The 26,979-nt window shown below is 37.6% G+C and overlaps 1 protein-coding gene across 1 annotated transcript in view; it reads right to left on the bottom strand.

Annotated features, from left to right (window-relative positions):
* The window catches only part of MAN1A2 (mannosidase alpha class 1A member 2), a 128,937-nt gene that overhangs the window by 82,044 nt on the left and 19,914 nt on the right, over nucleotides 1-26,979 (bottom strand). The window contains exons 2-3 of the mRNA XM_066175513.1: nucleotides 18,097-18,352; nucleotides 3,480-3,576 (exon numbers count right to left, since the gene is read on the bottom strand). Coding sequence (XP_066031610.1) covers nucleotides 3,480-3,576; nucleotides 18,097-18,352 — 353 coding nt within the window. The remainder of the gene's footprint in view (nucleotides 1-3,479; nucleotides 3,577-18,096; nucleotides 18,353-26,979) is intronic.

Raw genomic sequence — 26,979 nt, 5'->3', positions numbered from 1 at the left:
GGAGTTGTATCAGTACTTTGTCACATACTTATTACATGACAAGCTGCACACCTTCACTTTACTTTTTAGATAATTAAACTAAGCAAAACAAACCAAAAAACAACCCCAAAATGACAAAATAAAACACCATAAATGTCAAAACTCTCATTTAAGAAAGCATCAGGCTGGATGACAGCCCAGGATTTCTAGTTTTGGTGAGGACAGTGTTCCAAATTGTCCAAGCTTTGTCTATTTTCTTGATATTTTTCCATAAAGTAGTTCAGGTTCTTGAATAAACGTATTTTAGAATACAATAGAGTTATTTAGCATAACAGAGATTGAAGGCTGATGCAAACTAATACTAACTACTCAATTTAACTCACAATAAAGTATCCTTACAGTTATGCCATGCTAATTAGCTCATATGATACTGGAGTAAAAGATACACCACAAACACATACAGTTTAAAACTCTGACGTGTATCTGGACTGAATCATTTTAATTGTGCTTTCAGGACATGCTCACCTACAGGTCATCAAACAAGCGCAGAGACAAACCATCTTCAAACAGCACGTTTCAAGTGGTTACTCTCATCCTCAAAAGCAAATCCAGTCAGATTTCATTACAGGAAGAGAATCTGACAATACCATCAACTGCTCCGGTTTGTGCTGAACTCAGAAACCCTCCTGAAGCTAGCTCAGTGTTTGTTGTGCTTGCTCATTATCTTACATTCATCATTTTCCACCAGCCTTTTCTCCTCACCCTTTGTGTTCTAATGAGAACTTGACCGAGATCCCATACAAACCCCCTCTGCAACAACGCCTGGCGGCTGCCATCAAACTTTTTCACCAATTTAAGCAGTCCAACAAAAAGGTCAACTTTTTTTTTTTTTTTTTTTTTTTTTTTTGTAGCATAGCTGCAACAACCTTCAGCAGAGCTGCAAATAAAAATTTAAACTGGAAAGAAAATTTACACCTCCCTGCTGCACTTTCTCCTTGACTTTTACAATTCATTTTACAGGGTAGGAATACATGTCAGACTTTTCAAAAGCAGTTATCACTCCGTTTCACCAACAGAAAACCTATTTGGTTTGTTTCATATATCATCTAAATGTAAATATCTTTAAAAGCTCACCCACTCTCAGTCATACTTCCCCAAAGCAGTACCATACTACTAATGCTGTGACCCAGCTGTTGAAGAGGTGCCACTCAAGATTACAACTACTGCCCAACTACACAGCTCGAAAGACAGTATTTTTAGCAGACTCTCCTTTACAATTTACAGTCAGACATCTCAAAAAGACTGGCAAGATTTTCTTGCTGCAGGCCAACTAAAGCAAACCTACCATGTTTTGTCATAAAAGTCAAACTAATAATTGAGAAAACCCGTAAACATTCTTGCTGGCATGCTTCAGTGAGGCATGGAGCATCTTGCTTTAAAGTTTATCCTTCCTTATATTTTTAATTACTCAAAACAAAGATTTTTAAGAGCAGAGCAGGCCACCTCCTCCCCCCCCCTCCTTCTCTGACCCCAGACTGAAACTTGTTAGACCTTGCAATGTCAGAAACACTGGTGTTCTCCTTGGCATAGATATAGATATACACTGCTTTAGACAAAAGTGGAGTCCAACAGGGAAGACTAATGACTTATTTGTCTTCTAAACTGAACCGTGTTTAACCTCACTTGGGAGTTATCAGCAAACCTGATTTCCCAAAGATTCATGCAAAGGGCTGCCGTTCAACCAGCGATACCATCTCCTTGCAGGATCTCTCAGACGTGCTAGGAATTGAAATGGAAGTACAGTAGATTGCAGTAATGGCTGAAAATAGTCTGGATCAAATCCTCTTTGAGATGAATAATAAAAACAGATTTTGCTGAGCATCTTTTTATTAAAACTAGCATGAGGTTTCAAAAAAAATTCAGCAAGCCTTCTATAAAGGCAAATACTGCTGGGAATCATGTCAATAGGGGTAACAGAAATTGGTAAAGAACTAGGAATAACAATACAGCCTAGACAGTCCTTGGTACAAAGACCAATTCCCACACACATTCCCCTCCATCAACCATCCACCAAATGAACAATAGCTGATCCTATTTTAGACTTAATATATGCTGAAGATTATGTGTTTCAGAAAAGTTTTTCATATGAAACAGCCTTGAATAGAGCAATCATGACATGATTTGGCTAAAAACTAAATGGCACAAAATAGCATCTGGATTTTAAAAGGACAAACATGTAGGGCATTGGCTGCTAGAGTCAGCTGGAACAAGAGGAGCAGAAACTTTAACATGGATAAGGCCTGCAATTTCTTTCAGAAAGCAATGCCAAAATTTCAAAAAAATAAGCACTCCAAAGAGTAATCATTCCAAGGATAAAAAGCAGAAATCCTCCAGACTCATTAGCAGACATGTTAGAAGCAAGCAGAGGAGGAATAGAAAGAAAGAACTACAGTGAAATTGTAATTCATAACTGTTTCAAAATATCATGTCAGTCACATTAAAAACAAACATCATAAAAATGTCTTCCTGCCACATGAAGGAAAAAAACTTACTTCATAGAGTGTGGATACAAACCAAGGCTAATTTAAAATTACACATGGCAAATTAAGCAACAGGACTGCAAGTAGCAAGGACTACATGATCGTAGAGGTGAACATTAAAGATTTTTTGCTGTCAAATCTAATTTCATCAGTTGGAAAAAATCTAAAGGAAAGCCATCAATTAATCATAACATAAAACTAAATCACAGTAAGCTTCAAAAGATATTTTCTTAGCAAAACTTAAGACAGTGCCTACTTTCAAGGTAACAGAGTATCTAAGAATACTACACAATGCTGTCCTGGTATCTAAGAAATGCCCTTCTGTCATGGAAGAAGGCTTTTATTCCAGTGTTCCCTTCAGCTCACACTCTCTCCTTGCACTGTGCTAAGTACCATTGGTGAGGCATGGGCACAGGTTGCCCAGAGAAGCTGTGGGTGCCACCATCCCTGGCACTGTTCAACACCAGACTGGATGAGGCTCTGAGCAACCTGGTCTCATGGGAGGTGTCCAGGCCACAGCAGGGGAGTTAGACTAGATCATCTTTAAAAGGTTCCCCCCAACTCAAACTGTTCCATGATTCTCATGGAATTAAACACAAAGATCTAGACAAGACAAGGTGGGATTTAAAAAAAAAAATTCATTACATCTCAAAATACAACCAAAATATAACCATCATTGCATCAGGACTTCCATTTATATATACACACACACAAAGCATCAGTGTACATAGGCACAGCTTAGCCTCTGCAACAATAAGAACATACTACTCCCAAAAAGCCAGGTTAATAAAGTAATTCAATGAAACACCACTGAAATAATACATTTCTGTCACTCACACTTTAAAAGATCTTTTATTAAAACAGAGTTTGCTAGAAAGTTTGGGTAGACTTTCAAAGAAGATACATAGACAGAAATATTAAAAAAAAAAAATCACAAACAAACCAGAAAATATAGCCTACCAAATATGTTGGTGGAATGTCCTTTCCGGGCAATTGGTTTGAGCTCATTATGTCCCCATCCATATTGCCTATAATTGTCCCAGGCATGCTTCATCATCTAAGAAACAGAAAAAAAATAGGATTTGATTACATTATAAAACTACTCTCTATGAATACAATATTTTATTCCTTATTTGAGACTTCATCTTACCCAGGCATCCCAGCATACTGACTAATTATTTTGTCACTGCTTCTATCTGCTACAGAAATCAGATTTTATAGCATGAATAAATTCGGAAAAAATTTCAAGTCTATTTGACTTGAGCTATGGAGCATAATGCTCTGTGTTATGTTGTTTTCTTGTTCTTTCTTCTCCTTTAATATATCCACAGACATTTAAGAATATAAGCATAAGGAACACATTTAAGTGTAAGGAATTGCTGTAAAACACTGGCTAATGTCTTAAGATGCTAACTAAAAGAAAAATATATCTACTGATACCTGAAGCATAAAAAGGATTTATTTACACTGGTACACCCAAGTAGGACTCAACAATTTTGCAAAAGGCATAACAGATTTCTCATTAACAACACCTACTTGACAAAGATGTACCATCATATGGCTTCTACCAAAAGAAAAAGCCAAAAGCTTTGCTTTTTAGAAAGCATAATGAACAAAGCAGTATAATGTTATTAATATTTACTACACAAAACATTTAGCTTTTTAATAGATATTTCCACCACCTAGTAAGAAAATGACCTCTAAAAACCCAAAAGATCTTACTGACTAGTTGCGCACATCAGCCACTAAGCACTGCTTTTATGGATTTGCTAAAACTCTCCAAACTCCTTACTTGTTAGAAATTCAGCAGGCACCAAAGTGCAAAGCGAATGCAGTTTTAAATAAATAAATAAATATTATTAGTACCTAAACAGATAAAAGTAATAGGAAGAAATTAAATATCAAAAGACAGTGACTGCCCCAGACACAAGAACAGTAAGGAAAAACCTTTGGAACAACTGCCATGTGCTTCTATCCACAACATTATACCTATTTTATTTTTATATTTAATTTTAAAAATAGTATTAAAATAGTGTTAATATAAACAAAATTCCTAAGAAAATGTACAGGACTTAAAATCATGATTTTCCCAAGTTTGATAAATGCTAAGAGGATAAACTATGTGAATGTAACTAACAGAACAATACTAACCCTTCAAGAAACTGAGGCAAGGCAATCTGTTTTCACTATGATTTACATGACTGTAATTTTCTTATTTTAATCAGTCACCGTACTCACAGAAAATGTGAGGGATCAAGCAGATGCTGGCTAAAAAATGAGGTGCAGCCAGCTGCTTTACCAGCACTACCTCACATCTCCTCTTACTACCTCAGATCCCTCCCCCTACCAAATTCAAGATTTAGTGGAAGTCAGCATCTGAGAACCCCAGATCTTTAAAACTGCATTTAAACTGCCTGCTGAGACTTGCAAAACAAAGTCTCTGTTCCCCCTACAACCATCAAGAGATCTCTATCCAAACTACAAAGCCATAATTCCTTTAAATGTAAACTCCCTCCAAATTTCCCACGGCTCAGTTAACTCATGCCTGGACAATAAATTTGAACCCCACACACAGGCCCAAGAAGCTGGGGAGCACTTCTGTGTTAAACTAGCCTCAGCCTAAGCACAGCTGCCCCTCTCAAGATGTCAAAGTCCCATTCCCACTGCTTGTCATTCAAAGTCAGCTCACATGTTGCTTTTAGTATTTGCACTAATTTTGACACATGATTAGGTCAAATGCTCTAGAATTTCTTTTAGTGTCAAGAACTAGCAGTGTAAGAAAAAGTGGATGCAAATGTATTAAAAGAGGAGAGAAAAGCCATTTCCCTAGCATTCACAAACACCTTAGTGTTTACACAGCACTTGTCAAACTGGCTAAATCATAGCTATTGGAACACCAAGATGAGTCAGGTAAAGGGATCCTCTTTTGACAGGTAAGAAAACTGCAGCATGAGAAACCCAATAAAAACCTGGTCGCAAGCAGTAAACACAGAAGTTCCTCTGAGAGCTCTCGCTAATGTTGTCCAGAACAAACCCACAAACTTCCATATAAAATTGTTCATTAACTTAATATCAAAAAATCGAGACTCACAGCATCGATCAGATGGGAAGGAAACCCAGGAGGCCTCTCCTGTTCAACCTCCTGCTCAAAGCATCATCACTTATGGGATCAGACTGGGCTGCTTAAGGCTTTATCCAGTCAGGGTAGACTTAAGAACCGGCGACAGTCAAGGCTTCTGTGAAGGGTCCTGCTCTGACCTGCAGTCTGCCAGTCCTAAAAACTCTACTTGGGAAAACAGACTTAAAGGTTTAGAAAGAACTAGAGGATGAAAATGAAGACTGACCAGTGCACTCTGTGTTTGAGAACAAATAGATGACTAAACAACGATGTGACCATGACATGGCAGATCCAACCAACTGGCTTGCACGTTAAGGGAAACTGGACTTCTGAGATCTCTGGATGCCCCAAATAAATATTTCATGACGGAGAATCAAATATCCATTGACATTCTACCTTTGTAACAATCTGATGGTGTAGGCAAATACCAGAACAGATCAAAACTAGCTAAGTCCAAGAGTAGACCTTACTTCCTCACAGCAGAATGTTAATTGTGGAATATTTCACTGTCCTAATTCGCCGTGCTTCTGGGGGGAAGGTACATATTTTATTACAGAGTATTTAGTTCTGAAGAAACACCAAAAAAGTATGCAAATTGCAAAGGGCTAAAACAGAATACAGAAAACACAAGATGTTTCTATATTTATAACTTATCCTAAGAAAGTTGTATTAAGCTACAAACTGCAAAGGATTACATTTCAACGGAAGCATGAATTAATGCAGAAGTAACTTAGGAATACACTAGTGAGACCTGAGTGTCTTTTGAACACAACAGACTAAGACACAGTTGACTGCATCAACTAAGATTGAGATAAGAAACCATATTTTGATTTTGATAACCACAAACACATCTGTCCTGTCCCCTCTGCCTACTCCAAACACTAAGATTATGGTGTTTTAAGTTCTCAAGAATCATCTATTACACTAAGTAGCCAACAGATTTTTTCCAGATGAACGCTGACCATTACTCTGGCACACAACTTGCTGCTTTCCTCCACCACAAAGCAAGCAGATATAGTGATATCATGTTAGCAGAGAACTGCACATTACATGCAAGTGAGAAGCCCCACAGCTCTTGCATACAGTATTAAGTTTTGTAAGGATGATATGCCAAGAGATCTTGTAACAACATGGAGATTTCTGTTACTGCCAGAACAGGTAGCATGTTATACTATGGACACAACATCTATACTATTGGGAGCAGTTGTGCACACAAAGCTTTGGAGAGACACGAGAAGACAGATGCCTCTGACAGCTACAAAATTTCACTGAGGATGGCATTTTGGCTCAGGAAGCACAAACAACATGAACTCCTGATTGGAAAAACAAAACTATTTCTACAGCTACGCTAGGTAGTTTTTGCATAGTGAAAGTTGGAAATGCTGAAGAAGAGCTGCAAGCTTTTCCTAAAACAAAGCCCTGTCTTTAAGAGGAGAGGAAAGTCTCAGAACTGACTGGAACATCAACACTACAGATAACAAGAAGGTAAAACTATTAGAAAAAAAATGTACCCAGCCCTTAAAGAACTCAAAAGAGCCACCTTAGGCTCAACAGAATGAAAATGACAAGCATGGGTCAATAACTGTGAAAACCGCAAGACACACATTTCCATAGCAGAAATCTCCATACTTGATAGCAGTTTGTTGCAGGAAAGGATTGGAGCTTGGGCACAGCACATATATATAGATCTTGCAATCTGTCCACCAGAAAACAAGCAGTTTTGGCAATGGACTTTTTACTGACACCATTAATGACAGATCTTCCTTTTGAAAGCAAAATCATTCATAGGGTATTGGTCTGTTGCATACTAATCTTGAAAATGTTAATTGTGGGATGCAATGGAAATATCAACCAGCAAGATGCTGCTGCAAATACAACTTGATAATTGTACAAAAAGACTAATTTGGACTCTGGTTCAAGACAGACAGAAAGGTAAGAAGCAGGACATGCCAAATTAAACTGCTTTTGTAGGTAAACCATTATCTAGTTGGTTTTGCTGACTTTAGAACATGTTCATGAGATCTAATCCTCTACAGTCACTGGGAAATTAGGTTTTTATAAAGAATTTTTATAAAGACAGTGTGGCAATGATGTCTTTTGACAAACAATAAAAGGAGGTTACAATTATTGAAAAAAGATTTGTAAGGAAGTTCTACCACTACAGCAGCATGTCAGAAACAGTAATTCAAACTAAGGATTGACTCAAAAACCCCTTTCCAGTCTTAAAAACAGGACAGGCAACTGGTAAACAGAAAGTAGGAGTCCTGAGAATCAAGCAAAAGAACCAATTTTCTGGCAAATTGCTGTATTTACTGGTTCCTGCCATTCCATCAGGAACATGCATAACAGACAGCAAATAGGTTTTGCTTTCAAAGCAATGTACTGCTAAAGGGTACAATTTTGAGAGATTTATATAAACCACCTTCAAACTCTTGTTTTAAAATGAACCAAGGACTTGCTAGACAAAATTACTGCTCAACTGGCAGATTAAAAATTAATAACCATTTTCCTACTGTCTGCAAAAAATCCTTTTTGGATGTTAATTTAAAAATTATCTTTTCCTTGTATACTCAGGTTTTTGATGAAACTTACAGAACTCTTTTTTTTATTTTTCTGGAGCTGTATCTCAAGAGAAATTATTTCAGGCATCAGTTCATGCCTTTGTCATGCATTTTTGAACACTGTCACTGAAAAAGTCTGTTTGGAATATGTTCCTAACACACAGAGAACACTGGGTTTTCTTTTACTGTCAAATCCAGTAACAAATACATTACTAAAACAAAAATGCTTCTCAAATGCATGCAAAGTAGGAAACTTTTTGCTGGCATTAAATACTAGAAGCCTTAGATGCCTGATGAAATTACATAGAAAAATCCTCCAGATTGGTGAGAAGTGGAACAGTAGATGTAAAGAGCTTAAATTTGGCGAGCTTGCAGCAGTGAACGTTGCTCAAAAACGTTCAAGAATGCCAAATATTTTTAAACCAAGGTGATGCAGGTATTTTTGACCTTGTGCATCATCATGATTTCAAGAGAATATGGTATTTACAAGATTGATGCTGTGTTGATTAGAAAAGTAGAGCCTCTCGGATCATCTTTGTAAACAACCACAACTGCACATCAGCCAGGACAGAGAAGTTCCTTTCTTCCAGGCTTGTCCTTTTAGGCATCAGAGAGGCACCTTAGGCCATCAGCTTAGCCTTGCATCTCTGCCAGATTTACCCTATCCTTTTTGAAGCTGAAAGACTAGAACTACATGAGACAAGATGCAGGGGGCACCTGAGCTTCACAGGCTGCCATAAGAACCTCATCTGTTTTCTTCTCCTTCTCTGAAATACTGAATATCTGCTCACTGTCTGCTGTTGAGCACTACAGTGACATTTCCAAGGAACTATAAAAAACACAATTTCTCATTCTGAAGGGTACTAAGTCACCTCACAGCTTTTCATACTTAGCATGAAGTTGGAATCTCTCCATCTTCAACCCCAATATGCATCATTTTACATTTAGCTGAGAAATAAAAAAGGAGATTATCACTCAGTCCCATAAGGTTTTTCTGCAATTCTTCATGTTGGCGGCAAAGTTGTCATACCACTACTCATCCATTTTCAAACTCTAAATAATTCATTTGTATAATTCAGAGCATGGATCCCCAGCACATGTCCTCTGTGGCCTCCAGCACTATTTATTTGTATTCTTCATTTCCTGCCTTCTAACCAATTTCTCCAGGCAAACACACTAACTATCCTCCATCCCATGGCTGCTTAGTTCAACACCTATTAGCAGTGAACCTTGCCAAATATTTTTTGAAAAACTATGTATCCAACCATCTCTCCCTTGTTTCCATGTTTCTTGACTCTTTTGGGGATCTTCTATGGCTTTGGACACCACGGTATCAATAAAAATAGAGCATGACATCTTACATATCTGTATGCTCAGTGACTCTACTCCCTGTTCTGGTTTCTGGTCATCTCCAGTTCACATTCAGCAGTCACAGGGTTCTGCAGTGCTTTGGTTTCCCCTTGAATACCTTTCAAAAACTGATGCCTTGTTAGCCACTATTCCTCTGGTAACAAAGCAGAAAATAAGAATAGATGCCAGCGATGCAACTCAGGAATCCAAATCTCAGAGCAAACTAATTAAGAGTGAACTGCAGGGAGTTTCAGGTAGTTCAGTACTGCATGCAGATGGTCTCTGTCTTAATGGAATGCACTGTAAGAGGGTACTCATCAACTACCAGCAGCTCACTCTGTGTATCAATGACGTCATTACTATCAATACTTGAGAGCTAACATCATCAGGAAAATGCATATTAAGAACACACTGGCACATATTCTACGGAGCTGCTCCAGCAAACATAGAGGGGACTATAGAAGAAATTATGTAAAGATGACTAACAAGAACTTAACAGGATGCTCTGGCTTGCCAGACTTTTCAAAGTCGCCATAGCTGAAAACACACCTATGGTCACTTGTATAATAGATCATGCGTAAATTAAAATAGAGATATCTTCAATCTAGCTGTAATTCATGATTTCTGCTACCAGCATTTCTGTTTCACAGGAATAAATGACATATAAAATACAATTTTTTTTTAAAAAAAGCAGTAGGGTCAATTAGATTTCATGGAGACTTTTGATTTACCCAGTTTTCAAGATAAGAAATTTACCTGGAGTTTTGCTCATTTTTGTTTGGCTGATAATATCAGGTAAGTGAAATATTTCTGTATTTCTTTGATTTTAATTTGCATTTATAAGTTTTAAATACTGCAAATGTGCTAATTCATTGTTGAAAGACAGGTTCCTCTCACAATGGCCTGGAAAAAAGACATCTTTAATAATGAACACCTTCCTGAATTTTTAACATGCTTCCAATACTGCATGACTGCTGGAGAATTCTGTAATTTCTACAACTTGACTAAATTGATTCATTTTTAAAATACCCTCAAACAAAAGCTTGCATTCTTCATGAGTAGCACATTAGAAGTTACTAATCAAATCAACAGATCCAAGAGGTGCAGCTGAAATATTGCAAATGAAGCTTCCATTTTTCTATTCCAGAAAAAAAAAACACACAAGTTGCAAAGCTTCTCACAGACATAAACGATTGAGTTAACAAATGCAAAATGAGCTCTTCATAAAATCATTCCAACAAGCTGGGGCACAACTTAGTTCAGGGCCACTCCTAACATGCCCGTACTGGCCAAAGTGCCAACTGAACAATATTCATTCTAATATATAAACAGAAAATTAGTTTACCAACAGGCTTGATCAAAAAGATCTTATCCTTAATTTATAGATTTCACTACTTAAGTAAAATTAAGCTTAAAGGAGTGTAGCAAAACTAACTGAAAGCCAACTTACCTGTTCTCAACTTGTCAAATTACATTGGAAAACCCAGAACACAAAGAATCCAAATAGTGTGCAAACAAAACCAACTAATAAACAATGTGTGTGTATACACATGTATAGATACAAAGAGATTTTTATACGCACACACGCTTTACAAAATGTGAGTGTATGCATTTTATACAAACATTCACACTGCAGGGAGTGTTATTCTAAATACTGAAAAAGCTGGGTCATGATACTTATGTCCTTCAGTTTCAGGAAGTAACTGAAGGAATATAAGTCAGGAGCAGTGAGCTACAAAATACAGTGCAAAACCCTTAACAAGCATGGATTACTACAACCTGATGTTGCAACCAACCAGAAGTCCAAGTAAATTTGACCAAGGAAGCAAAGACTGTAAAGTGTCAGCAATAATGAAATTGTTCTAAATTGGTTTTAGATATTGAAAAGGTCCCCCAGTCACAGAAGGCAGCTATTTGGCTAGATCAGGAACACTGCAATTAGAAACAACAAATGAGATTAGCATTGAAAGTTGTATGAATAGTGACTATGAAAAGAGGACTTAGGCAGCATGAAAAGATCTCTGGATGATTAAGTAATTCTTTCTTCTATACAGCTCTTTTCTCAATAACCACACAAAACAGAACTCAGGTGAAGGGATACCTACTATTTTTAGTGCAATTCCTTAAAAGAATGAGGCTTATGCTATCTTGCTGTCTGTACTTCCATCATTCGACACATACATTAACACTAGCCTTGTAATCCATTTTCTAATTTCACACTTGATTTTAAAGAGCTGGAGGAACCAGATACTCTACTTTTTGTGTTGAGGAAAAGAAAAAATACCTGTGGCTCAATACGGCAAACAGGCACAAATTGGTGCCCTGACTGAGACAAAGGCAGTTATAATTCAACCCTTTATTCATTCAGGGGACAGCATTTAGCACACCAGTAGCTCTAAAGAAAGCACAGAACACACTACAATTCATGCAGTCAAACAGGAAGCTAAGAGGATATTCACAGCAACAGGTGCATGATGAGCAGAGGGTGGTATAAGGGGATGTAGGTCAAAAATCCATAGGAAACCATTAGTTTTGCTGCTTATAAAACAGCCTGTTACTTCTCAACAGTATTAGCAGCCTCCTGAGTATCACTCAGAGACCATGATGAAAATACATTTTAATTACTTTGCTTCTTGGCGCATATCTGTGAGTACTTCTGACATTCCCTCCACTAATATTAAATAAATTAACTGCCTACCTTCCCTTCAAACTGGCAATATATTACAACTCTAATTTTAAAAGAGGAAAAACGGAAAGTTTTGCTGAGGGAAGTTCACTGGCAATAGAACTCAAGTCACAACATGCCCAGCTTCCCAGACAGACTTGTTCCTCACCTGTGCAAAGCCTCCAAACTTAACTCTTTCTCCAGGTGTCATATGTCACAAATGAACTTCAAGTTGGACTAGATGACCTTTAAAGGTCCCTTCCAAACCAAACCGTTCCATTATTCAACGACCTTTAACTCAGGTGCCTCTACTTCCTGGATGTCCATTTCACAATAACTTATGCTTAAATATCTTTTCCACCTTTTTTTTTTTTTTTAACCAGAAAACTGTGACATGCAGGAACAGAACCAGAATTTTGCTGAGTTGAGAACAGCTTATCAGAAAGGTATCACCCTGCCATCCATCTCATTAAACATAAGAGCTTTTAAACTGCACAAGTAAGAATGGAACTGATGCCTTGGGACAGCTGATCTGAAACAGAGACTAGACAGTGCTAGAGAATAGAGTGGGTATTTATTAAAAGGCCTTTTAAAGGTACACCTTGGGCAATATGAGAGCCTGGCCTGGGCTACTGCCAAGATGGACCGAAAATAGTCACAAAATGGACGACTGGTCACAAGATTTCATACTTTTAGAAGTTTTGGTGCATTTGCATATTGGGGTTAATTGTCCAATTATAGCTTCAGGTTATGAAGTTCCACCCACCTTGTTCTCTCCCTTCAGCCCTCCTTTGTTTATGCCTTTGGGCTTAAAAACTTGTCCTTGGTCTCCAGCAGGAAAAGGATTTGTTTTGTCTACCTACTCTGTGAAGAGAGCTCACTAACACACTTAATATGACGCTCAGAGCTACACACCTAGGCAGCACAGAATCTGAAAAACATGAAAGCTACAACTTAAGGCAACAGTACAGCTAGCAGCTTCAGTCACTTCATAACCCTACCTTACCTCTGTGGACATCACACCTCCTCTGAGCTCAATTTTTAAAAACTGTATTTACAATTAGCACTGTGTAATTACACAACTGCATATCACAACAAATACAGAACAAGTAATAGAACAGAAGCTCCAGAGAACTCAGATTTCCCAAACTGTCTGAAACCTACAGCATTATTATTTAGCTGTTGAGTTTACCATGTGCACTCATGGAAAATTCCGCAGACACTGTCTTCCAGCTGACAGGCTTAATCAACAAACATCATCCTACCTCAGAATAGTGAGTTTGGAAGGGACTTCTGGAGGCTATCTGGTCCCACCTCCCTGCTCAAGTAGGGTAATTTGAAACAAGCTGTCCATGTCCATTCCTAGTCATTTCATGAGTATTTCCAAGGAGGGAGACTCCACAATCTCTGTAGGCAACCAGCTCCAGTTCTCGGTCACCCTCTCAATAAACAATGTTTTATGATGTTCAGATGCAACTTCCTCTGTTTCAGTTTGTGCCCAGCGCCTTTGTGCCTGCCACCGGGAATCACTGATAAGAGCCTGGCTATGTCTTCCTCACATCCTCCCTCCAGGTATTTTTTAAGAGTCCCTCTCTTTCCAGCCCAGCTGCCTCATCCTTTGCTCAGATGAGACATGCTCCAGCCCCTTAAGCATCTTTGCGGTCTCTCACCAGACCTTCTCCAATACGCTCGTGTCTCTTTCATACTGGGGAGTCCAAAACTGACCAAAGAGTCCAGGTGCGGCCTCACCAGTGCTGAGCAGAGAGGAGGAATCACCTGCATAGGATTAGGGCCATTTTTGGATGAAGTACACTATTTTAACAAGTATCCTAAATAAGTGCGGGCAGTAAGATAATACTGTGACATCTTAGACTGAAATTAAAGAAATCATGAACCCTGAATAGAGTGAAAAGAATTACAAAATTTTCCTTATTTGACTGGGTAAAATTTATGTCCCCAGAGAAATAAAAATCTCTGTGGACCACAGAGCACTATGTAATGATAACATTAAAACTGAAAGAAAAAAAATACTCTTAACTCCTTTAAAGAACACAGTAATGGAAATTAAGCACCAAAATTCCAAGTGCTCAACAATTCATAGCAAATTTAACTTGGAAAGGAAGCCATTGACTTCCAAAAGACAGGATTTGTTCTTCATTTCTCTGCATTAATCACAATGAAAAGACACATCTTAAAGCCTTGCTGTAAAATTATACAAGTTGCACTTACGCTCTTAAAATACCAAGATTTTCTATCTTCAGTATTTTTATTTTACATAGTACAAAAAGCCAAAATATGAAAATAAAGTATAGCAGCAAGAAGAATTTTCAATGTGTTTTTTCTTAAAGTACCAGATAATTAAACACCACAGTATCTTTTAAAAGCCTGAACAGCAAGCTAATATGCCGGAGAAGTGCTATAAAGCATGTTTGGTAAGCAAATGGAAAACTTTTACTTCTCAGAGTTGTCACTGTGCATCTAAAATAATCAGCCAACTCATAAATGCTCCTTATTGAAATAATTAACAACTTCTTAGAAGAATATAGATAGATTATACAATTTTGTAAATTAAACTCGAGAATGCAATGTAACGCTAAATATAATTATCAGAACCAAATGACACACAAACAAAACCGGTAAGATGCAGATTCTGCTCCCAGTTGTATTCCACGACCTTAAGAAGCCTCCCTCTCTATGCTCAGGAAACATTCCTATTATATAAAGCTTTCAAATAATTTGCAAAGCTCTCTTAAGAGCATTACACAAATTCTTTTTTACTTTTATATGCACTATTTTCTAAAATCAAAATATGCCTTTTTAAAATATTAAACTACTGCCAGACCACTTCTTATACAGAGATGGTAAAAAACCAGCCTTCATCAAGTTGCAATTTGGAAAGAAAACCTGGTAATATATTTTCTGCAAAATAGAAACTGGATCCTCATTTGAAAATTTTCCAGCTTTTCTCCCAAATTTAACGACTTGTGTGTTACTAATAGCCACCATCATTCCACGCAATTCTACACAGTTTTTCACCATTTGATAGGAGGCGAAACAGGCTGTATAACAACACTCATTTCGTGAATTTGAACAGTATAACGCTGTTCTTAGAGAGTGAAGTTCCTCAAATATGTATCAGGACAATTCACAGTAAACCAAAACAGGTCAAATGCTTTCTTGAGACCACCAGGAATCCTGAAGCTAAATATGTAGCCTCCGAAGAGTCAGTAGCTTCCCTGGGCTGTTTTTCAGGTCTCGATTCAGGCAATCATAATGTCTTCCATGTCAAAAATTAACTTTTTGGTTTTTGGTTTTTTTTTCTGCCAAGTCTTCTACAAAGACTATCTGTATTAGTCTACACTGCTTACATAAAACAGTGAGGGAGGACCTCAGTGATGAACATACTCCACAATGCACATTGCTGAAATTGCTGCAGACTTCTCTAAGACATCTGATGCTGTCAAAAATATTTTGTTTCAGACAAAATATTATTCATTTGACACTATTAATACATGTTTTATCTCAGCCACATTGTTCCATCAATGGCTCCTCAGCATTCCCATTTGTCCATTCTCCCTAGCAGACCTCTTACTCCACTGTTCTATGCCTTCACACATCTAGCTGTAGAAATGACAATCTCCTGCATTGCATGAAACAAAAATTAAATATTCTAGAGATCACCTGGTAGCTACAGTACTAACATGACTGAGTCAATGAAGACAATTCATATAACAAAGAATTTCCAGTCATGCTCCCGTGATCCTGGGCTGTTGTTACAAGCACAATGTGCACACAAGTGAAAACTGCTCCAGACAAAGGCATTATTATCCTAACTGAAGGACTTAGCCACTTACAACATAGTCCCACAAAAACCTATGGTCTGGTAATGAAAAGCTATACTTCAGAAACCGTAATAGTAGTCATCAACAAGTTATGCAATAGAAAAACAGCTTGTCAGTGTGACTCACACGTAGGCTGATCATCAAAAAAAGGAATAAGCCTTTCACAGCACAAGGTGTGTGGCAACTGCAGCTAAGGATCACCACCTGGTGATTCTTACTCACAAACTACCCTGAATTCCTTACAATTTGCTATACTTTCAGGTTTAGATCAGTAGGAATGGTCCAAATTTTACTACTTTTTCACGAGACCAAAAAAATTGCCATTCTGTCCTAACCTAGAGCTTATCATCTCTCAGTCTACTTCCTGATCAAGCAACCTCATAAAAGCAAATACTAATTTTCAACCTCCCTTCCAATTCCAGACTTGGTCTATAAGAACTTTGGTTGATTATTTCTTCCAGCTATTCTTCACTGTTAGCTGTGTTCAGTAATTTTGCATTACTTGGTAAAACCAATTTTATTCTATGCATTAAATCCATCTCAAAGGTATTTTGCTAGAGTAATCTGCAGTAAAAATTAAGAAGTGTTGACAGCCATGCCGTACAACGTTCACCCTACAAAAACATTGAGAAAAGCAAAATGCTCTGTATATTGTCACTGAAAACGTTTGCAGACAAATCAGAAGAGCCTTTTCAATTCCACAATTCGATGCTGTCCTTCAGGAAGCAGCCCTAAACAAAACAGGGTCAAGGAAGTCCAGTACTCCAGACACAAATTCCTAGGCAAAAGTACTTCTGCAGTAATCACTAAGAGGCACATCTTCCAGGGAAGCATTTGCCATTTCAGAAATCCAGCTTGTGACAGGGTTCTACACTACTACAGGAGTAACTACTACAAATAGTGATATAGCTCCACACTGCATCACTCATGTATAACAAGCAGCTGTTCATTACTTGATAAGAGTGGATTCCATGCAGCCATCATTAATATTCAAAGTAAAATTCCATCTTGGGACATCTACCCATAGAATAGGCGATCTACCCACAGAATGGCACGAAACTGAGCTACAACTCCTTCCTATGACAAGGACAGGTGTATGACTGATTTCTTTTTGGTTTTATAAGCTAACTAAATGCAGATTACAAATTAAAAGTAGATTTATCAGATGCAAATACTAAGTGCTATCATCCTGGACGTTCTTTAGTAACAAAGTCTGTGCTTGTCTACATCTGGCCTGAACCATTCCCGCTTTGATAAATCGATTTTTGGCATAAAACTAATCAGAGTGCAGGAAAAAAAAAAAGAACAGTTCAGCTGTACAAGGTTTCTGCCATACTAGTTAGAAGTACAGACTCAGAGAAATGTCTGGCAATAGTAATGGAAAATTGGCATTGCCAGGACAAAAAGGGGCAATTAATCTCATAGTAGTGAAGAGGATAAAACCTCAAACAGCAATTCCCACAGCATAAGTTGCCACAGAACCAAAATCTTAAGCAAAGATCTTAGTTTGCCTCATTTACCTGCAAAACATTCAATCCACCTGAATTTACTCAATTTTTTAGACCTATTTAAAATGTATTTTGAAAAGTATGCGATAATTTGGTAATCTTCAAATATTAACAGCAGGTTTTCTTTTTCCTTATCTTTTTGATCTAATGTTTTAACATCTAAAAATACCCTGTGACACAGTAACATATCCCATTCTTTGAAAGGCAACTCACAAAGTCATGCTCTACTTTAAAGATGCTCTCGTTACTGTTCCATGTGTTAATGACAAACTCACTTTGAATACATACCACTAAGCCAAAGAAATTCCTTAAAGTAATTTTTAAGCCGTTATCCAGTGAAATATTAACACTCCAACACCAGAAAAAAACCATGTAATAATGCTGATGCTCATTAATACTTGTTCACTTTTAATTTGCTAAATGATTTGTAGATCTGTTTCTCTTTTTTAATATAAATCATAGCAACTAAATGCTATAAAATAACTGCTGTCAGACACAAGAACAGGTAGGACCACATCATCAATCATCTTTACCTCTTTAACCTTGTTCCTCTTCTCTCGGATATCCGGGTCTGCTGGTTCTCCGCTGTTTATCCCTATCAGGTTTGGTAAAGGAACAGGGGGCAGTGGCTTGCTGTCTTTCTTTTTCAATTCTTGCACCACTTTGTTCTTTTCTGTCTGGATCTCAGCTTGAATCTCATCCCGTGATTTCTTCAATTTCTCTTTAGCCTCCTCCAGAGCCTTTTCATGATCTGCTCGGATCTTATTTCTCAGACGTTCCTCTTCTTCTCTAGAGACACAAATGCCAGTCAGCATCTCACTACTAAAAACATATTGCTTACAAACAAACTGCTGCTTGAACAGAAGCCACATCCTAAGCTGGTTTTCTCTAAACAATTCTAATGATTCAGACAAGTTTATTCATTTATGTCAGTGCATGGTCCTACATTATTTTTGCCAGGAACCCCAAAAGCACACCACATACGTCCAAAACCCTATTGTGGAAAAATTTATCATAGGAATTTTTTAGATTGTCGTAGCACCTTTGCTTGTCCACTCAAGAATTTAGAGAGTTGTATTTCAACTACAGGATGTGTGCAGAGGTACATCTAGCAGTAATTCAATATTTCTTTTAAGAAATCAGAAGGGCACTTCTTCACTTTCTCCACAATAAATAAATCATACACAACTTGACAAGATAGGAAGTAACCGCTACAAAAAAAAAAAAATCACAGCCACTTCCTTTATTAACACCCCCCACCCCAGCATATTTTCCCTTCAATTCACAACTCACTGTTCTAATCAGTACAGTCCTTAAACCATCAATCCTAAAAGCAGAATTAATTATAAAGCCATTTAGAAGCATAAGAGTTTTCGGTAAAACATGACTCTGAAATTTACTGTCAACAAGACCAACATCATCTTGGTTTTTAGCAGCATCTCACAGTGTAATCTTTAATGATCAGTTAAGATTTGCACATGTAATGAAGAGTACTGTTCTGAAGCTTGGTTTAAAAAAGAAGTTATTCTAACAACAGACAAAAATGGCCCATTCCAGTCCTAAAATATTTCAAGGCGTCAGAAAGACACACATCAGACTCTCAATAAAGCACTACCTTTTCAAGCTTCTTTAAAACAGAGAGTTGCTTAATGACTAATGTAAGCCAAAAAAAGTTGTAGGCATTTTAAACAAGCATTAGGCAAAAAAAAAGCATCGTTACAGAAAGAGTACTTTATTAGCCCTTACATTTTTCCAAAGTGCTATTAGGTTTGCATTTAAAATAAAATATAGCAGCATTATTACCTTCAATATATCAGTACTAGGAATACAAAGCAACATTTTAATAGATGCACTGATGGAAACGCTTTCAAACTGAAATTCTTCAGCCACTTTTCTCAATATGATTCCCACCATATCCATATTTTTTTCCAAACAATAGAAAAACAAAGGACTGAGCTCCTCAATTTGACTGTCAAATCCAAGAACATTAATACTATCTAACAGTATCAGTGTCTCTCTCCCTTAACTGAGAAGCAAAGAAAAATCTTCCAAAGCAGCAAAACACTATTCTAAAAAGAGAAAATAAATAATACCATTTAGGATAACTTTTGCTTCTACTATGACCCACTTATATGGGAAAATAACTTCCTTGTATTCCTGCACAAGCTGCTCACACTCTGTCGTGGCAGGAATATTGTGCTCAAATATCAATAACAAAAGCAGACAAAACTTTCTACCACCTGGAAGATTTGAGGCTTTGGAAAGCTTTCCCAAGGCTAGCAGAGGGATCTGGGTAAGATGCAACCAGAGAGAATGAGAATGAGGTCACCAGAACAAGATATTGCTCCCACAGTCGTGTTCTCCCCAAGAGACAGCATGATGTAAAGGAGCCAAAGAGGTGCTTGACAGAGAATGAGAAATCTGAAATGTTACTGAACGGTTAAGAATAAAAATACTTCAGTGTGGGAATAATGCATTTTGCAGGTACATTTCTCATATTCAAAACTCAGTATCTGGAGGCAAGTGACGGTTTTTACTTTCTGACTAAACCCACTACCATTTTGCTGATAGATATTAAAATTCATTTTGCAAAGGATCAACTATCCTTGAAATAACTGCCTTTTTATGACGGAAAAGGTGACAGCGTACCTCAGATCTTAATAAAAAGCTGGTCAAGGTATATTTACATTAACCTAATTGCTTCATTGATAAATAGAAATATGTTTGGTAAAACACATGGTTAACTTACAAGTCCCCAAACACAATCCCCCGTGTGAAAAAGAATTATGAAGTTTGAGTAGTTACAGTGAGTCTGATTCACTGAAATGAGTCACAGCTGATGTGCTTTGTGCACCTTCACAACTGCACCATCAATATCAAGTGCCAGGTAGATTTTGCTTTTACCTTTTCTTTAAGTTTTCAGTTCCAGGTGCTGCATGTGACAACCATAATATAAGTTCCATCACTCTACAAATTTCATCTGTTTCTAGATTCAAACTGCATGAAACAGCCATAAGTTGGAAAACAAGTTCTGAACTCAAATCTGTCTACACTGCAGGAACCACTGTATAAACATACAAAAGCTGTTGATTTCTAGAGCACTATAATCCAATTAGAGTCATTAAGGAAGTCTGAACGGCACAATCTGCTTGTCTTCAGTCACTCAGAAGAAAATACACAGACTCAATAGAGATGAAAGACCACAATGCTAACTGTATGATCAGCTCAAAGCCTTTCTTCTAGAAAGTGACATTTTGAGATAAACATAAGAAAACAGTACGATGAAGAGAAAGGTCAACAGGTATTTGAGGGAGTTTACAGGAGATAGTACAAGAGCTTATTTTGCAGACATATTCTCTGTGCAATTACCAATGATGGACAGCATGAGCTACATGATATGTCATATTCTACATGCCAGCTGAAGACATATTTTACCAAATACATTCAATTATAAGACCCTGATAGAAGAAAAATCACACCCCTGAATAACGATACCACATGTTTCTTCTAAGTTCTTAAGCAACAAGAATTAAGTGAAAATACAGAGTAAAGTTAAGAGAATGAGAAGACTGATTATGTGTGAGCAGCTGACACTCCCTCAAGTCACCAACAAGCTCCCTGGCCAGCAGAGGAAAGAGTAAGCAATAATTTAATACATGCACAGAGTACTATATTAAAATACTCATAATTAGAGGCTTCAGAAGGATCAATCTAAAAATACAAGATTGGAGAGAATCCCAGCATAAACAAGTATACCAAAACCTGTCAAACTGTTTCCGTATCCCACCCCCGCTTCCAAGCAACATAAGCAAGCTCTTAAAATTTGAAGTATTTTGAGTAAATCTTCAAAATCTTACCTAACAGAAAGCTACTTTCTTCCAGTCATCCCAAAAGCTTATTCAAAAGTCTGAAGAGAGGCTCAAGTACCATGAAAGTACAGCAGTAGCTACTTTAAAACAAGCAATGTTATTAAAATAATGTGTGATTAGAGTGTTTCTGCCAAGAAGAACCATAAATAGATCTAATAATTAGAATCTGAAACTAGAAACAGGTGCAAGTTTTTTAAACAATCACTGCAGCGAGCTGCCTATGCAGGAACACTGTATGCTCTCAAAGTGTCCACGAGCTGCCTAAATATCATTCAGAGAAGACCACAAATTATACTGCTTGACACCCAAATCACCAACTGGAACTTAATGCGCTTTAATTATGCACACAGTAGCGAGTCTTCTGAACAGCTACCAAGCCTCACTTGTCAAGACAATGACTTTTGTTAAAAGTCTTTAATATCTGCTGTGACACAGCAGGCTCTTTAGAGAGCAAACCGCAAAAAAACCCTCTAAAATTTTGTTCAAATTTCTTTGTGAGATTCAAGACCAAAAAACCAGAAATAAAAATTAGAATAGCGTCAAGAAAAGCAAACAGGCCACTGTCCTTGCCACTAAAAAGTAGGCCACTGGCTTACTATCCCAAAAGGACACACAAGTTTATTATCACTTGGATTTTCAGCAGATGGATAGACAACTATTAGAGGACACAAATATTTGTGTAAGCCTATCCTCCAGGAATAACCTCCTGTGTGGAAAACAAGAACTTTTACCTTTTGGCCAAGCTTGATCTTCAATTGGAGGCTACTTTCAGAGACAGTGAAACAAAAAAAAAAAGAAACTCAGGCACTAGCTAAAAAAAAGTTTGAGAGTACCTAAAAAACATTTCACACATTAACTACAAGACTTCACTCCTGTCTTTCAGCATACACAGTTTTATAATATCCCCATATATCACAACCCCATTACATTCTCTCAGTATACAGTGGAGGCCAGGAGGGCCAACGTTGTCCTGGGAAGCATCAGGCACAGCATCACCAGCAAGGCAAGGAACGGAATTGTCCTACTCTGCTCTACAGTGGTGCAACCTCACCTCAAGGTGCTACAATATAAAAAAGACATTGAGCTATTAGAGAGTGTCAAAAGGAGAGCCATCCTCTGATTGTGAAACATCCTCTGGAGAGGAAGCCATATGAGTGGCTGAGGTCACTTGGTCTGTTCAGCCTGGAGAAGAGGACACTGAGGGGAGACCTCACTGCAGTCTGCAATTTCCTCATGAGGGGAAGAGGAGGGACAGGCACTGATCTCTTCTCCATGGTGACCAGTGACAGGACCTCAGGAAATGGCCTGAAGTTGTGTCAGGGGAGGTTTAGGTTGGATATTAGAAAAGGTTCTTCATCCAGAGGGTGGTTAGGCACTGGAACAGACTCCACAGGGCAGTGGAGCACCAAGCCTGACAGAGCTCAAGAAGCATTTGGACAACACTCAGGCAAACAGTGTGACTCTTGGGGTTGTCCCGCCAGTACCAGGAGTGGACTCAATGATCCTTGTGGGACCTTTCCAACTCAAGATATTCTCTGATTCTGTGAGTTATCATCCAGAAAATTACCCCAAAAAACAGATTTCTTGAGTGGCTTCTTTTAGACAAAGATGACAGTAGAATGTATTTCTAGCAAGTGGTTAGATTTGCGTATGACACGAGCACTGTCCCTCAAACAGAAGGAACAGGAGACAGAATCCTAATTCAACTCCTATCACTCTCTGACTAGTTTTAGCTTTTTTTCCTCTTGCTGTGAGACTTCCTCTCAACCTCCTTCATCTTCCTACTTCCTACCTTCCTTTACTATTATTTGCACCAACTAAGGCTTCACTAACTTGCTTCCTTCGTCTTCAACAAGGGCATGGTCACCACTCTGGATGCCAGTCCTCCTCACTATAATCACACAACTTATTTGGACAATGCTAGGGAGAAGAGAGAATTCACTGACACAGGCACTCTCCTTGAATCCTAAATACTCCGGCAAAATCTACACAGACCTTCTCCAAATAAAATTTCCTTCTACTCCTCTGCAAGAAATGATGCCCCTAATTGATCTTGTTTGCAGCCAAATCCCAGACCAAGAATCTGGGCTTTCAGCCACCTTCATCACTGCCCTCAAGACTTCTCATCTCCGTGATGGAAGCTCACAGATCCTGTTTAAGATCTGGTCTCTTGTTTAAACCAAAACCTTAGCCCCTGACATTTCTTTGCTGATAGCTGGGTGTCACCTTCAAGTCAAATAAACTGTAATTTAACTTTTAATCCTCCTTCCATATCTTTTGTTTAGCAGTGGAAACTTCTCCATTGTCCAGATTGCCAGTGTCTGGGCATTCTTCCCATTTTCTAGAACCTGACTACACCTAATTTATCTGCTTAGCTGCCAAGTATTTTAAATTCAGTCTTTCTTAACCCATACCATTAGAACTTGATTGTGTCCTTTCATCCAGCAATTCCACCAGGAAGACAAGCCACTTAACTACTGACATCCTTAGACTGACTTTCTGTATTTTTTTCCCCTGCAACTGTAATTCATCACATGCATTTTTTTAGAAACACTCAAAAAACATGTCTACTTCCAGAAGTAGTTGAATTCCAGTATATTAAATTCACAGATTTCTATGCTGGTCATTAGAAGCTACTTCTGGTTGTTTCCTTTACACTTCTTTACTGTATCTACCTAATTGTTTTCTTTTGTCTTGCAATTTAGGCATGGGCCTTGGAAACAGCTCTAGAACAACGACAAGCAAAGTCCTGGTGATAATATATTTAGAGAGAATTTCAAAAACACAGATTGACTGGGCACACAGAACTTGCAGAAGGGAGCGCAGAGTTGAGGCACATCCCTTATGCATGAAGTCCTGTACAAAACGAAAAGACACTGAGTATTCCTTGGTATCTTGGATTTTGGAACATAGCCAGGACCTTCATGAATCTTCATATGCTAATAATTTATTAATAAAGAATGTCAACATAAAAGATAACTCATAGAGTTTCTTTACAACCATAATAAAAAGAACAAATCACACTTTCCAGTCAAGAACAAAACAGTACAGCTAACACTATCAAATGTGGAACATGTATAGCCTTTGAAGGAAGAAGGAAAAAAAAAAAGATATTCAGTTAAGGGATCATCCGTTGGGAATTAGTTGCTTCCTTTGTTATGAATATTTAACGTGGACAGAATTGGTAAAACCTATTTTGAGAATCTGTCAAGTGGTGTGACCATTAGTAAAGACACTTGTTCCTCACCTCTGTCTACTGCAGCCCTGTAATTCCAAAAACCAGCTTAAAAAAGGATGAGGGTGCCAAGCTCAGGAAGCACTGCTATAGCTGGTACAGTCAGCTCAAGCTCTAGCAGGGAAAGAAAGTAGTTGTTTTCTACAAACACTCCTACACTTGCACTTACATGAGCAGCCAGGCATTTGTCAAGGCTAAGAAGGGTCACAAGAGACTAGGTAAACATTTTAAGCTTACATGAAACTTCTTTGTTTTGTAGTTACAGTATCAGCTGAAACAGATTTTCAGAAGAATCAGATCAACTATTTCAGGAAGAAAAATAATATTCTTTAAAACTACGACAGCAATGAATGCAACTAGTGGTGAGCAAACAAAATTACATGTTTTCAACTAGATATAAGCACACTCATTCGGTTTTCAGTGTCTTAATGTTATTTAGATATAAAATCACTTGATTAGAAAAAGCAATAGTTGCACAAAGTTCAACAACATAGAGTTTTCAATCACTACAGCTCTATCAAACATCTTTTGTATCTCTTCTGCTCCTCCAGTGTAAAAGAATACAACTACATTTGCCTCAAGGCACTAACACAATCAAAACTAGGCATTATTTCAGATTTTATGATGATTAAAGGAACTTGAATTAACATCTGCAACTAATTACTTCTGTGCAAAATATTAAGCCTCTGCAGAACAAGGTCTTCAGTCTGTCAAAGCACTTACAATGCTAATAAAGAGTGGAAAAATATCTTTCAGGAATCAATCTTAGGCCAAAGAAAGGACTTTGGAAAGTCTATTAAAAGTTCAGGAAATTTAGGATCTCTTCCTGTTTTCTCAAGAAAACTGAATGAAAAGAATGGTGGTATCTTGCCCTGTGTAAAACTATTTTAAATAGCTTCCTGTATCCTAGCACCATACCAACTGGAGCATCAGATCTTCCTCTCCAACTAGTACCCAAATGAGACAGACTTTAGTTTTTAAAAGTAATAAAGATGAAAGAACTTTACAAGAAAAGGGAGCAAAAAATACATATAGACTACAGGAATTAAAAACAGAAAAAGGAATCAATACTGAACAAGAGAATAGAGTAGGATAAAAAGTTCACAGTTCTCCATTAGGAAATGTAAGATTTATTTTGATGTGGGTTTCAATCTACCAAAAACCTGTAGGATTATTTTAATTTAGGATTCATTTCAGAAGCCCATTACAACTAACAATGTCAAACCACAGTATTTTCTACTACAAATCACTCTAAGTCACTGGAAACACTGCTGCTATACAAATTTTAACATGCATATAACAATGTATTTACACTCTACTTACTACAGTCAAGTCTAAGACAGCACGGACCAATATCTTGCATACTGTATTATTTATCAACACAAAGAACAGTTTGATGAAAGCAGAATAATACACAGCTGGTCCTGTGACACTGAAGAAATAATGAACTGAGTTCTCCTGCAAGACCAATGCACCATCTCTGCTTCCTATTGAAGAAGGAATTTTTATAAATAAGCACATTTACAATAGGACAAGGCAGTCCCATTGATGTTGATGGCACTGATCAGACACTGAAGCATATGCTCGAACAGAACTAAAAGGAACCAGAGTACTCCCACATACAGCATTAAGTTCTTAAGTATTATTTCTAGTCTACTACTATTGCCCAAAACTAAGTTTCCAATAGGAAAAAACCACAAAGAAACAAACCCATCAACACAAGCCACAAAGGCAAATAAGAACATTACATTCTATGAATTAGCACACATCACAGAAGTTGCTGCAGTCTGAAGCATTACTGCATTTTCCACATCACCCAAAGGTCATCTTTCACAGAGGTCACCCTGCTACAATCTTCACAAGCTTTACTTATTTTTCTTCATTCTATACAAAACTGAGTATTTGTAAACTCAAGTTTTTCACTATGATAAACAAAGCTGCTTTGATAGAAGTTTTTCTGGGAAAAAGCTGCTAACTTAGCTTCCCAACATTAAACAGAATCCTACAATTAGCGAGACTTAGCTAATTTTAGATTTAAAAAAATAGATTCAAACACCTAAAACCCAAGAATATCACTGGTTTCTGCTACACCCTAATTTTCACCCTTTCAAGCACGTGCAGACCCACAAGTTGCACACACAACTACTGCTCTATAGAACATTTTGATATTCTTTGGAGTGAGAAGTTTTTGATTTTTCAGAAACATAATTCTGAAATATTTTTTACCTAAGGAAAATGAATCATGGGTTCCATTTTGTACACCATCAACTGTATGCTCTACAGAAGCTTGAATTACATGTTCAGCACTACAG

Source organism: Chamaea fasciata, unplaced genomic scaffold, assembly GCF_029207755.1.
Source record: "Chamaea fasciata isolate MVZ Bird 193981 ecotype frontalis unplaced genomic scaffold, bChaFas1.0.hap1 SCAF_2, whole genome shotgun sequence".
In the NCBI taxonomy this organism is placed as follows: domain Eukaryota; kingdom Metazoa; phylum Chordata; class Aves; order Passeriformes; family Sylviidae; genus Chamaea; species Chamaea fasciata.
The sequence above is the reverse complement of the archived record's forward strand: the minus strand, read 5'-3'. Positions and strand labels throughout refer to the sequence as shown.